At 45.1% G+C, this 14191-nt stretch overlaps 2 protein-coding genes across 5 annotated transcripts in view; one reads left to right on the top strand and one right to left on the bottom strand.

Moving 5' to 3' along the window:
- The first annotated feature begins 120 nt into the window (after nucleotides 1-120).
- Nucleotides 121-9233, top strand: LOC131885787 (glycosyltransferase 25 family member-like). 3 transcript variants are annotated; one of them, XM_059233949.1, is made up of 8 exons: nucleotides 121-510; nucleotides 1260-1774; nucleotides 3762-3916; nucleotides 3987-4136; nucleotides 4205-4372; nucleotides 4437-4652; nucleotides 4723-5650; nucleotides 6677-9233. In XM_059233949.1, exons 3-8 carry the CDS (start codon nucleotides 3773-3775, stop codon nucleotides 6751-6753), a joined length of 1683 nt encoding a protein of 560 aa, XP_059089932.1. In that variant the 5' UTR covers nucleotides 121-510; nucleotides 1260-1774; nucleotides 3762-3772; the 3' UTR covers nucleotides 6754-9233. The 3 variants fall into 3 exon arrangements, with proteins under 3 accessions (XP_059089932.1, XP_059089933.1, XP_059089931.1); XM_059233950.1 differs by lacking the exons at nucleotides 3762-3916; nucleotides 3987-4136; nucleotides 4205-4372; ... (1 more) ...; nucleotides 4723-5650; nucleotides 6677-9233 and adding an exon at nucleotides 2034-3742 and having other exon boundaries at nucleotides 1260-1717; XM_059233948.1 differs by lacking the exons at nucleotides 3762-3916; nucleotides 3987-4136; nucleotides 4205-4372; ... (1 more) ...; nucleotides 4723-5650; nucleotides 6677-9233 and having other exon boundaries at nucleotides 1260-3742.
- The window catches only part of LOC131885786 (broad-complex core protein isoforms 1/2/3/4/5-like), an 8819-nt gene continuing 3741 nt past the window's right edge, over nucleotides 9114-14191 (bottom strand). Inside the window, exons 2-7 of one of the 2 annotated variants that reach the window (XM_059233945.1) lie at nucleotides 12210-12551; nucleotides 10762-11364; nucleotides 10496-10674; nucleotides 10139-10385; nucleotides 9816-10053; nucleotides 9114-9747 (exon numbers count right to left, since the gene is read on the bottom strand). In XM_059233945.1, coding sequence (XP_059089928.1) covers nucleotides 9314-9747; nucleotides 9816-10053; nucleotides 10139-10385; nucleotides 10496-10674; nucleotides 10762-11364; nucleotides 12210-12398 — 1890 coding nt within the window. In that variant the 5' untranslated portion in view covers nucleotides 12399-12551 and the 3' untranslated portion in view covers nucleotides 9114-9313. The remainder of the gene's footprint in view (nucleotides 9748-9815; nucleotides 10054-10138; nucleotides 10386-10495; nucleotides 10675-10761; nucleotides 11365-12209; nucleotides 12552-14191) is intronic. The other variant, XM_059233946.1, reaches the window with a different exon arrangement.

The following is a 14191-nucleotide window of genomic DNA, read 5'->3' as shown; positions in this document are numbered from 1 at the left end:
GAATTCTAGGTATTCTAGGCTCACTGATTAACTGATCGACCAAGAGTTTAGTTCATGAAATGACCATTCCCATAACGAGGCCGAGGATCTGGCCAAGCAAGGTTTTGACTAGGTAACTGGTGCAACTACTGTCGAAATATGCGAGAATGCTGAAAGTTGGATTGAAACCTGGAAACTGCAACACCAAGTGGCTATGAAGTCCTTCGTCTCGGTCACCTTCAAAAAAGAAAACAAATCGAACAGGAGCGCTGAACCCGTCACAAATAGGTTTGAACTCGACCAGAATGATCCTGGGACCGGCGAGTCCCAGCCAAGATAAATGTATTCTATGGAAAGTGAGACCTCAACCGACCCAGAAGCGTTGTACTCACGCACACGTGAATCTGAACTGGAACTTTTTTGACATCGAATAGCGGCAACCCTGACTAATGGTTTCTCCGTTCGAGAACATGTTCCCGAAAGCACAACCCAAAACTGGTATTTCATGGGTAACGTGTCAGAGGAAAACAGGTAGTATTTTCTATTCAGTGGTCAACAGGAAAATCACTATTTTTCTCAAGTTAATATTCTTTAAGAAATATCCACTCACAGAAATGTAATAAACCCAACCTACTAGATATTTATACAGTCTAACTCCGATCTAACAATATTGTCCGTCAGCGGATAACATATCGTTAAATCGAGACTTGCTACGGAGTAAATACAGTATTTGGTAAGCAACAAAGAAATGGTTAAATCGAAACTTACTATGAAGTAAATACAGTGTTTGGTAAGCAACCCAAAAAATCGTTAAATCGAAATCCATCGCTAAATCGAGATTCGTTAAATCGAAATTTGAATGTATGACCACAATTGAAATCCTTGATTTTCTGACATGGAAAAATTGCATGGCAGCGGCAGTAGGTCTTAGAAGACAAAATATTGGTTGTCAATTGGAAAGCTCGCCATTTTCATGAAGTGGAAGCATCATCCGGTTGCTCAAACTTCCAGTAGGTTTACCGATGAGTTATTAGGAAGTTGCCAGCCCTGCAGTACCTTTCAATGTAATGACAAAGCAACAAGCAATTGAATATTTTCGATTTGCACATGGCGTTAGCATGGTAATCTTTTGATCCTTAGCTTGGTGTAACGTTCATAGTAAACTTAATGCCTGAAGGTTATCTTAAAGAGAAAACGTCACAATAAACGGGGAGTTCAGACAGTCGGGAAATATTTCATTGATGGTCTTATTTTTAACTCAACCTCTCTTATCATTCAAGACTTAGGAGCCTTGTCCAGCCTGAAATCGGAGAAACCCAAGATCCGAACATTTCCCATCTGAGTGATAGCTCCAATATTCAAAAGTTCCCACTCATAAGCACCAGAGACATCCCATGAAGGTTTCATGAGTGCGCTCGTCTGGAGCTCTGTCGATCTGTTGTACCACAGTGTCAAGAATTTGGCCAACTTTGTTGTCCATGGGCTTGAAGTCGGCCCAATTCGCCCAAGAGAGTGGGGAAAAAGCGCTCGCCTCTCAAGGGAGGGGAATACACAGGTCCAACAGCGTCGTCTGATTCGTCTCTCCCTCACTGAAGTGGACAAAAGCTGAGACTCTTCCCAAGGTTTACACAAACACATCGTGCTGGGGAGCTTTCATGCCATTTTATTGTAGTTCAAATGAGAACTTGCCATCAAAATCTTCATCCGGCCGATACCTCTGTCACCTCTGTTCGAGCCGGTTCCCCAATCATTTTTTGGGATTCACATAAGGATCACCACCAAGTTTGGAATTGAGGTCAGCCAGATGTGTTATCAAAGTTAATCCCCCCTCCCCATCAACTCGTTTTTGCCTCTTCTTTTTGTGTGTCTTGTCTTCCATTAACTCATTCAGGATAAACGTCTCTGTCAGTGCGAACCTTGCCACCTCAAACAGTCCCCTTGAATTAACGTATAATCAAATGCAATGATCCCACAAATCGCGCTCCTTTTTCTCATGTGGCATTCTCAAACCATCCTCGCTGATGAAGACGATGTATTACCTACAATTACCATAGTCATGCTGGCCAGAAATAAGGCCCATGTTTTACCATTCTCCTTGGAACTACTTCAAGATCTAGATTATCCAAAGAATCGAATGGCTTTGTTTATCCGGAGCGACCATAATCAAGATGAGACCGTGGACGTGCTTCACACTTGGTTAGATTCGGTTCAAGACCAATACTATGCGGTCAACTTCACATCTTTGTCGGGGACTCCGACTTTTCCAGGATCTTTGGGTCCAAATCATTGGACAGACGATCGTTTTTCACATCTCATCCAATTGAAGCAGGAGGGTATGAAGTATGCCCGGTCCATCTGGTCCGATTTCGTTTGGTTTCTCGATGCAGACGTGCTCTTGACCCACAATCAGATGCTGCGTGAGCTCATTCCTATGGGCGAAACCCAAGTGATATCGGCTCCAATGCTCAAAACTCTTACTCGGTATTCGAACTTTTGGGCTGGTATGTCAGATACGTACTACTACGCCCGGACAGACGAATACGATCCCATTTTGGGACGAACATCTTTGGGATGTCATAGTGTGCCTATGGTGCATACCTCGGTTCTAGTCAATTTGAATAAAGTGGAATCCCTCAAACTTACCTTCTTGCCTGAGGATATTCCCAACTACGACGGTCCACGAGATGACATCATAGTGTTTGCTCTCAGCGCCCAATTCAACGGCGTTCCCATGTACATTTGCAACAACCACAACTATGGCTACACCATGGTTCCCTTAGCCGATGAGGATGTTCTGGAGAAGGATTTTGAAATGTTGAGCGATCTCCGTCTTCAAATAATAGCCGATATTGGCCCTTTGGAACCTCATCCTGATTTAGCCGGGTACGTGCTTCAACCGCCATTAAAGAATAGACTCGACGTCGATCACATTTACATGATCAACTTAAAGCGCCGCTCTGATCGAAAAGCCAAAATGGAAGCATGCTTTCAGCTTCTGGGCATTGATTACGAGTACTTTGAGGCTGTGGATGGACGAGATTTGAACGAAGACTACCTCGAAGATCATGGCATAAGAATGTTGGACGAATTTCAGGACCCTCTCCACGGGCGACCATTAACTTACGGCGAGATCGGATGCTTCATGAGTCACTATCACATCTGGAAGGACATCATTAAGCACGGCTACCAAAGGACCATCGTATTTGAGGATGACATCAGGTTCGAGCCGAACTTCAGGGAGAGCTTCCAGAACCTACTTCTAGAGCTATCTGGACTTGATTTGAAGTGGGATCTTATTTACCTAGGTCGAAAGATCCTCCACAATGTTGAAGAACCATGGTTAGAGCATTCCAACTTGTTGGTAACCAACGGCTACACCTATTGGACCCTTGCCTACATGATCACCCTTAAAGGCGCTCAGAAACTAGTCGATGAGCAGCCTTTGGGCAAGATGGTTCCGGTGGATGAATATTTGCCTATCATGTTCGACAAGCATCCAAACAACACTTGGAGTCATCATTTCAAAATTAGAGATCTCAGAGCATTCAGTGTCCACCCACGCTTCGTTCACCCAACTCATTACACAGGCGAAGAGGGTTACTTCAGTGACACCGAAGCCACCTCAACAATTGCGGCCAAAGCGGATCAAAAACAGGAACTCTGAATCAAAACCTTCTGTCACTCACTAACTATCAGCTCCACAACGTGTTCGTTTTTTCTTTGACTAACCACTAAATAACGATTAAAAACCATTCAACCGAGAGTTTACATCCGTTAAATAGATCCTCCAAGGATGAGCGGCAGAGGAGAAGGAAGTAGCAACGCGTTCTTAGGCTGCAGTCAAGACCTGTTCCACCGAAATCTTAGAGATCATGTTCAAAGTGCTGGATTTTGTACCCATGATAACTGGAAGAGTGCCGTAATTGGCCTGGGTCAGGTGGGCACAGTGTGGTTGAAATAAGCTCAGGAAAAGGTTGAATCATATCTCATTGATTTTCACCGCTAAGGAATTGGAGCTACACGGTTTTTTATCACCCTGTGCCAACGATGATACCGGGCAAGGCAATTTGGACATTATTTCGTTGATCAACACGACGTGGGAGCTCCTCTGCCATCACCGCAATGCCATGAAAACAATTTCGGATCTAGAAACTCAAGTAAACCCAAAAAACGATTTGATCTTTGATTTAAACTGGAAGCTGGCTAATCGAATCTCATAATCCAGATGCAACGGCTTCACTGCGATGTGGATCAGTTCCATACCAGTGCCTTAAGACAGCGAGAACTTCTAGAGGCGAAATCCAGGCAACTTCATGAGGTTACTGAACGAGATCGTAGAACCCATCTCATTTTGGATGAAGAGAAATTGCGTTTAAAGAATCTTAAAGAAGAGGTGTGTTGGGAGATCAAGGCAGCCTAGAGCAATGTAACTGAACTGTATCTCCACTTCTCCACAGATGAAGCGCCTCTCAAACTTAATGATCCAAAGAGACGCTCAATATCGTCACGAGATGAAACGAAAAGACCTTGATGTATGCAAACTGAAGGATAAACTCATGAAAGTTCTCACTGATAAAAGTGGCAATAACGTTCTGCCCATGGGGATAGAAATTGCGTCTCTTGTCTCGAAATCTGTTGGAAAATCCCGGGGTCGTTGGAAGGCATCAGAAAAGGTTCGCTAAGAATTGAAACATGATTAATCCTCAACCGTCTCCAATGAGATGGCAACCTCTCTTGCTTCAGAATGACGGCGAAATCCTGCACAAAGTATGCGACGATTACGAGGCCAAATTAGAGGTACTTCGTGATGAGAATATTCAGTTGAGGGAGGTACTCTACCGGAATCTCAGCTCAATGTTCCAAGCTTGTGTTGAGGCTCAAGGGCAAACAAAGGACTCGCAATGCCAATTTGTAAACCTACCGCTGAGTTTGGGCTGTAAAAGGATCGACGAGATATCTAGAGAGGTGGTTCAGGGCATTCAAAATCGGCTCAAAATTGGGTTTGATTGTTCGACCAACAAACGGACAGCCGACCAAGCTGCTATTGCAGGTCTACAGAATGAGCTCCAACAATTTCTTGAGAGCAATTCAAGCAAATTGGCTGATCAAGCTACTGATTTGGAGGAAGCATTATCAAAGGCATTGACATTCTTACAAGGTTTTCAAAGCCTACTCAGCACTTTGGACCAAGAGCGGACGAGTCTTCAAACCGAGCAACGAAAATTGGAGTGCGTCCGTAAGAAGCTCCTTGCATCTCTCGTTCCCATGTTAGATGAGTGCGGATTACCATCAACCTGGGAAATTGAGGACGGTCCATCGTGGAGCTCTCATGCCATCGCAACAAATGAACAGAATCAAGCTGGGCCAGTGTCCATTGGGCCGCAATATTGCCCACAAGCCGTCCACCGAGTCGCCCTGGTTCACGCCCACACAGCCGATCCCAAAGTATCACTCGAGAGCAAGGCATTCCGGAGCCCCAATGGGGTGGTCATGAGGGAACATACCGCGGGCCAAAATAGCGTTGGAAATGGGGTGCGACCTCGCTCTGCCAATATGTCACCGCAGCGCTGGACGGTAGTTTCACCGACAGGCACGTTGTCCAATTCTCCTGCCATGGAATCAAGTCAAAAATCAAGGCAAGGACGGGCTCCACCTCCCCAACAGGAACGAGGTAAGCACCTAGAATGTGTGGCTCAGCATAAAACAGCTATTCGGCTTGTCAAGTGAAGGAAAATATGTAAGCAATAGATAATAAGCGCAGCACCGTGTTTGTGGGTATTGAACAGAGGCAAGCATAATAGACCACTTGCACTTTGATCCAACTAGAATTTAAAAAAATCCCTTTTTAGTAGCCTTGAAACTACACGACTACTCTCAATATCAAAATATGGTTTGCTCGAATAAGACTGTAAAATGAATTGGGATTCGGTGGCATTACGGGAGAGAAAAATTGTTCAGTTCGAACAAATGTCCTCAGATTTCTTATGTACATACAGTAAACTTGAAGACTGCCTGAAAATTGAAAACGCCAAATTGCCCTTACGATGGATTTCACGGGAGATTTTGGCTTCTTTTAATTGAATGATCTATCAAACGAAAATAAGTTGAAAAGATTAAACGTACCCAAGATTTCGCCAAACTTAACTCTGCTAAAGAATTGGCAAAAACAAAATTAATCACCCGTAGAAAATACTTTTCGAAGTTTCGAAGGAGCCGATCCCCTATTAAGTGACAAATTCAATCTAAGCATGTGCATATTAGCGAGGCAGCCTGTCTCCACCTTTTTTCCATAAACCCTGGTCAACTATTTCTTTTCCATTTCGCTTCACTAGGAAAATACACATTATCCAAGGATTACCTGCTGAAGGAGCAGGCATAGAGCCCGTTATTCAGAAATCATGCAAACCAGATTCTTTAACGTCTTGGTTTTAGTGATGGGTTTCGAATCGGAAAATCAGCTAGTTAGCTTTAAGAACCTCGGTCAGGACACCAAATTCAAGCGAAAAAGAGTACACAATGAAAACCCCCAAGATCGAGAACGAACTTTACAGCACGCCTGGTTCCGGTACCAAGAAAGGTAGTCACATTCTTATCACTTTCCTCAGCGATTTTGAGTTAGTTTGTGTATCCAATTTCGCTCGTGATGGCAGCCCTAACCGAGGTCCTTGAAGCTATAAATTTTATTACTCTCTTCTAGCGGAACGTTGCAACTCTTGTCTAAGCGATCCAAAAGCCCTTCAACCTCAGGAGGGGCACTTTCTTCTCGGCACCTAAGCCTCACCTTGCCCAAAAGAAGTGGCACAACCCATTCAATCACTTCCGACTCCGACAGTGACCGCCCCTTGACGGGAGGCCAGTCGCCAAGTCCCGCCAAAGTTTACAGCAATGCTGAACTGACGGACCAACTAGAGCGCTTGAGTCGTTATATTGAGCAACGCGATCAGGGTGGCGATCAAAATCAACCGGTTTGCATGTCGGATGCAGAAATGGAGAATCATCTTGAGGGTATTCGTAAAGCTCTTCAAACGGGTTCCAAACCATAAATACATACATGTCAAATCAATCAGAGACAGCTTCAACATTTGTTTTCGGTTTTATATTCCAGAAATGCGGCTTGCATTCGCAGTATTATAGTAGGAGTAATAGTAGTGGTAATAATAGAAGTTTTATTGTAGTAGTGGGGTAAGTTGGAGAGTTGTTTGTAGTGGGATATAGGTGTAGGGTATATTTTGTGGTGATAGCGGAAGGAGTGATATTTTGTTTATTAGATCAAGTTTGAGTAGGGGTGTCTTGTGGCAAAAATGATAACTTGAAGTGATTTTGGTTATCGAGAAGGAGAAAAAACCAATTTGTAACAGGGCCGTTTTGCTTACACCACCATACAATCCTGGAGGGAAAAGAAAGTGGAGAAGCGTTTCACTATTACATTTGAATTAAAACCATGGGCGATTTAGTCCTGTGATATTTTGAGTTGAACAGAAACCAAGTCTAAGAGTTGGGACAGAATCAAAGTTTAACTGCATTTTAGAGGTGGTTGAACAAGACAGGCGAGCACTGGACTCCGAGGAAAATGTGATCGGAAGAGTTCATTATTAGTAGCGGTAGTATATTTATTATATCTGAAGGAATATTTACTTTTAGGATAATATTTGGAAAGGGCTGGCGGAGGAATAAACGGCCAAAAATAACAGGTTTACTATCTTATTTTTTTTTGTCAAGTTATTGTCCACATTTGCTCTCGTCCCCCCATGAGCTCATAACCAAATTGACATCTACGGAGCATGGTTTGTGGTGGCTCGTTTTTTCACAATAACTTGTAGAGGATCCCCGGCTCATGTCTCAGTTGAACAGAGGCCCCATGTTGAGAGAGAAAAGGGTCTCGCTTTCCACGAGTACATGAATATTGATATTGTTACAATATGAAGTTTGGTGGTGTCGGAATAAGGACAAGTTCTTGTATGTAGTAGTACATTGTGATCGCCATGATTGGCCATTGGCTGTTGTTCAAGTAATTGAGATGAAATTGTGAGGAGAGTTCAAGTTTGGGCTGTACATTCACTTCCACACACGACAATGGTTCTCGCCGTATTTCTGGAGAAAAAGCTTACCAATGCAAGAATACTGATCGACTCGAAACCATGTGATGTAGTAGGTATTGAGGGCGGTGGTTTGTCAGTGCTCGTTGGGGTCTCGCCCCACGTCGGGGTAATGCCTTTGTATTCCTGGTTGTCATCGCCAGTCAAGGGTGGACATCGATTTGAAAGTTCATAAATCTGACTCTCCCACTTTATCTGTTTGTAGCGTGGCATTCAACATACTACCGCACCAATATTCGAATAATTTCAGGAGAACCATGTCTACATTCACACAAGCTGTCTGGTCATCCAATGGAGATGAGAGACAACAAGAACTAATGGCTGAACAATGAATCAAAATTTCAATCAATCTCCAAGAGTTTTGTGCAAGATGATGATAATAGTTGTCCGTCCGTCCGTCCGTCGGTCCGTCCTTCCGTCTTCGAGATTAATTCGTTCTTAGCGGCAGATTTTGGACCGAGATTGCGAAGGAAAACAATTGGAATTTGGCAAATAACGTGGATTCTTATCAAGAAAAAAGGCGGCATAAAATGCACTTGCACGATTGATACATATGATTCGTATGTACAACCTAAACAAGGATGCTAAGGGAGAGTTTGTTTTCAGGGTAAAAATTAGAAATGCCATTATAGAGCGGGATCATCTATCTGCCTTGCGTTTTTTTTTTTTGCGCCAATTTACGGGACTTCAACTTGCTTTTTGTGGCAGCCCACTTTGACAAGAAGATCTCGTTTTCTTTGGGCCAAGAAGACAAGGGGATCGAAGGAAAGGAAATGGACCAGGAGGGTAGAGGAAAGAGCCCCGATAGTAGGGAACAGGGAAACGAGCGGCATTGGAGAGAATCATATCTTATCATCACAGTCTTAGGCATAGTTCACTTTTCTTTTCTTCCTTTTCTTCATCTTCAAATTGTGTAGGTAGAAAACTCACTGGTTGCAACGGTTCTCTCCAATAGATTCAAGGTGGGTGTTGTTGATTTCTCACAGAATTGTAGCCATTAGATCGAAAGATCCTCCAATACCCGTTGGTGAACGAGGCTAGGGAACACGGTTTATGTATGCATAGCACTTGTTAACCACCACTCACACACACTAAACAACATTCCATCATCTGATTTTGTACTATCATTATTTTTATGTTATTTTTTGGATTATCCAACCCCCGGTGTTGCGTCCGTGTCGGCGGCTGATGACGGCTGATGACGGCTGATGACGGCTGAGCAGCGACTGCCACGATAATTAGGCCGTGGTATTGTGAGCACTGGCGGCCGTCACCGACATCATTTCAGGATGACGGACTCCGCCCGTCTGCGGGGAGTGGGTGGACCCAATGGAGGGCATTGGGGTACTGGTGGCTAAGGTCACTATGGCTTGAGAGGAACCAGTGTTGGTGGGAGTGGTGTTGCCACCGGCACTGAACCGGTTGGCAGGGCACCCGTATTTGCTCTTGTTGAGATGGCGCTCCATGTCCCAACGGCGACTAAAGGCCTTGCCACAACTGGGGCACCGGTGCGTCCCACGATGAATGTGCCGATGGTGCTGCAGGGAGCCCGGGTGCTTGAAGACTTTGCCGCACTCGTCGCAAGTGTAACGGCCTGTGCCGTCCGAGTCAGCCGAGACGGTGAAGCCTTTGGTGGGGAAGTCGTGGTCGTCGCTGTCGTGCAATATGTCACCTGCAAAAAGACCAAAAGGGGAGAAATCAGCCAGCCATCCTGCCGTTGTAGGCCAGAGCCCGTCCCACCTCGATGCCCATCATTACTGATCTCAGAATTGCGCAAGGATGGCGGTCCAGAGAGCGAAGCATCGGGGCTCATGTCAAGCACGGTGGGAGCAGATTCTGGGCGAAAAACCGACAACGATCGAGGTCGGAATTGAACCTCGTCATCCTCGTGTCTCTCTGCTGTCCCATTTTGAGTAGTGCTGCTAGGAATCAACGAGTTGTTCCTACTAGTACTCCGGCTACGGTTACCGTAATCGGCCTGTCGAAAGAAGAAAATCACATGATAATAGGATGGATAGTTTTCATGAGGGCCTTCCTTGCGTCACTCCGCGCTTGTCACTTACCTCCTGAAGGCTCGTCTTGGATTGGTTATTAAAGCATCTATAATCAACGGGAGTGTGGTCGCCACGCTCATTCGAATCTCCATTTGGAGTGGAACTGTGAATGCCGGTGGTCTGAGAGTTGGGCGTAATCACTTCGGTATGTGCAGACTGAGGAGTGGAGGACGTCTGATGAGCAGCGGTTGGTACATTATTTCGTGACGAGGCAACATCCGAGTTGGATAAATGATGACGGAAGAGGCCGGCCAAACTGTAAGATGCAAACAAATTGAATAACGAGCGAACGGTCAAGTCAAGAGAGAGGCTGGTATATATTTTTCTCAAGTGCTCAAACCAAATTTCAATGTCCAAGATTATTACCGAGTTTCATTTCCTCTCTCAAACATGGTGGGACTGGTGGGCATAGAATGTGGATAAGGATAAGATCTCAAGCCAGAGGGTACACTAGATGAATTGGAAGCATTGGCCGCAACGCCATTGGATTCCAGATAAGGCTTGCTAGGTTCATAATCCGGGCGAGTTGAGTAATTTTCAGGAACCTGGAAAAACAAACATGAAGAATTGGAATTGCCTTCGTCGATACTTCGGACACGAACGCAAAAACCTGGCAACAATTCAATACATACCAAAGACATTGGATCCTCGTTGTTGGAAATAATCTTTCCACTGGTGGAGGTTGGATGATTCATGTCAAACGATCTCTTCCACCGTTTTGGGGGAGGGGTCCGAGAGCTTTGCTGCGAACAAGGAGACGCCTCCCGGGTCGGTGGTTGACTACCGGCATCATGACTGTGGGGTGGGCTGACTTCTCGTTCCCGACGGCCGTGTATGTTTTTACCATTTTCAGAGGCCGCCAGGAAATGATGCTCTGAGAAGGGTGGTTTGATGTCGGGTTGACTATGAATGGAACTGGGCGAGTGGGACCGAGTTTGTGGGGCCGATTCAACCCAATGTTCAGAACTAGGCGTTTGCGCCTCCACCCGCTGGTGAGGCGCCTGGTGGAGGGGTGTGTGCGGGTGTGGCGGGATTTTAGGGTGGGCGGGTGCCTCGACGGGACTTTCGACCTTGTCCAGACCCTTGATGCGAAAGGATCGGGCTGTCTGGAGAAGGGATGGCAGGAGCTCCTGGGCCACGTTGACTTCACCCGTGTAGGCGAACTCCAACATGGCGGAGGCCTCATCTTTGCCCGTATCTTTTAAGATGATGATTGGATGCTTGCACCGAGTGGTCTGAGGGAATCAAGAGCCGAGGATCGTGATTAGAGCGGAGTAAATGAAATGGCCTATTAGGTAGGCAGGAGCATGCAGGTTAAGTGTTATCGGTTGGCTTCGGAATCGACGCTAATTTCGAGCCGAGAGGTTTTTGAAACCTGATCCATTTGAATAACGACCATAGCACATGTTACAGAAATGAATAATATTCACATGGAGTCGTTTCCTGCCATCATTTATCAAATGGAAAAATGGTAAAGCTTGTGGATACGATGTATGCTGTCGTCCTTGCTAACCTCGCACATAATCATTTGTGAGCTAAATATCCGGTGGTTGGCGTACATAAATTGCCTTCGCATTTATTTGCACCAGATCGGTTCCTCAATCAAAAGTTAATCGAAAGGAATATTTTCAAACCAAGGTATCACTAGAACGCCCATGGGACGCACTTTGCCGTTAGCTTAAGCTTGAATCATCAGCAAAGAATAAGTGAAATAACATTTGGGATGAGCTATACATCAAACATTAATTTTGTTATGTAACAAATGGCTTACAAAAATTGCTCCTAACCAGTGTCCTTTCCCCCTCCTCCTACATTCGTGCATTCCTTTATTCATTTATTTATTTATCTATTCATACAAACTTAAAAAGAAATGTAGATTTCAAAGCCAGATTCCAAAGACACTTTTGTTCCACCACTCTTTTGTTTTGCACCGAAGAACCCAAGTGATTACTGAGGACTAATTCTTTATTGAATCGGCATTGCGCGTTGTTGTTCACTTGAAAGAACTTTCTTAAATTGTGATCCTTTTGCGTGATTGTTTCAAGAGAAGGAACGAGTTCCAAAATGGGCAACAGCTTACCTTAAGTACGTCCCGGAAGTAGGAGGAGACCGACGACAAGATCACTTTGTGTGCATCCAAGGTGGACCCATCGGAACAGGCCAAGGTGACGTCCACGAAATCGCTTCTGGTGTGGAGATCTCGAAACGTGGAGGCCACGTTCACTGTGAAATCGTTCCACTTAAGGCTATATTTTTGCGCCGAACCCATCTTGAAGCCACAGGCGGGATGAGGGCTCGCAAAGAGACGGAGCTCACCAGAATTCGATGTCGTTTGATGTCCTTTGATGTCAGACTGAGGAGAGTTTCTTGGGGAAGGTGCTGATAGTAACAAATGGCCAATTGCAAGGGAACACTACCAATACTGAAACAGGAGAGAAAAAGGAAGCTGAATTATGAAGTGCTTGTTTGCCCAATGTTCATGCCCATAAGTCCTTTTTTTCCTTATCTCTTGACTGGAAATGCAGCCTTGTTCAGGAGAAGAAATGCGTAAGTTGTTTGATCACTTGCCTTGCTCGTGACTCAGGGCGGCAAGCAAACTCGCCAAGGGAGAGCAAAAGAGAGGGACAGAAAGAGAAAGAGAGCTCTCCAACGCCGATGTTTAAAGTCATCATGCAGTATACTACATATTTAGTTGCTATGGCCGAGGTTCGGCACGGATTCGAGGGAGGATTGCCAAACGAGTCCGATCGAAATAGATAGTGAAATGAACAACATCACATTTGTCGTCCAAGCGATGAAATTGATTCTACATCAAGCAGACACATGTGGGCCCAAGAGTTCGGAGTGTTGTGAACAAACGCACGTGGGGGGAAAGACATCTTTCCGATGATGAAATGGCCCATCCTATTCAGCATAATAGCATATAGAGCAAAAATTTTTCATGGATTGCATCCTGCTGACATTCAATGCCCAGTGTTTGCACTAATGTATAAACAATACGCGCTCATCACGAAAGAATCGCTGGGCGCCATTTGCCTTTGGCAGCCATCATGCCCTCATCACACGACCGCCTTGGGGGCAAAACCGAGCTAGCGAGAGATCCGCCGGCTTAAACTAGACTTGATGAGTAATTAAGGGGAACCAACGAGTGCGTCGGGCCTTATTGGTTACCGGTCGGTTTATGCCTTCCATTCATCCAGGTAGACCCCCGACGTAAGAACTTAGGGCACATACGTTTTGAATCGACAATTTTGTCACCCTGTGGTGCATGATCAATGGGCAACACCCAGAACAATCTATTGTTTGGACTCGTTTCAACAAGCTAAACAGTCTGTATTGAGCCTATGCTTTTGCTTCATGGCATTCGTTCCTTTGGTTTCGCGTTCATTTCAAGCATGGCTCGGGACAAACATCAGTCATGGGATCAATGATACCGCATTGCCATCCCCCAATTGGTGATTACCAGTTCAGTGGGATAGCTTGAAAAAAACAATTTTCATTCCAAGTCACAAGTTCCACAAAGCTATGTACTATACATATATTTATCTAGTTTGCATGCTGACTCGTAAAAACTAGAAGCTAAAAAATGGCTTCTCGGCCCAATATCTCCTCTTTTATTGGCGTTTATGCGTGTACGTAAACCATGGCCAATCTAGGAGGCCTGATCATATTCGTTCGTTCACGTTTCAGGTCAGTGAATTTGAATGGTGAACATGTACCACATAGGTACTAAGCGAATCGGCGACGCACTCTCCCGTCTTTTGAAGGTATAGGTGGTACAGTGTACGTAAATGATATCGATCCTCTTCATATGGGAGTAAACGTAACTCGGATTCATGGAGTGCTGAGAATACAAGCAGATCTTGCGGCATGGGCAGCATAGACCCCGAGCAGTGGAGCAGTACCTACCCAATTGAACTATGGGGTAAGCCTCTCAACGGTGAGTTCATGTTCAGCTCAGTACAGGCAGGGAACCATTGAGGACGTCACCCTAAGAGCTCGCTGGCTTCTACACTCCTGGATCGTGGATGGATGGACTTTAGTGGGTCTATATCATGAGCA

Source organism: Tigriopus californicus, chromosome 8 (assembly GCF_007210705.1).
Source record: "Tigriopus californicus strain San Diego chromosome 8, Tcal_SD_v2.1, whole genome shotgun sequence".
In the NCBI taxonomy this organism is placed as follows: Eukaryota; Metazoa; Arthropoda; class Copepoda; order Harpacticoida; family Harpacticidae; genus Tigriopus; species Tigriopus californicus.
This window is presented reverse-complemented; position numbering and strand designations above follow the sequence as displayed.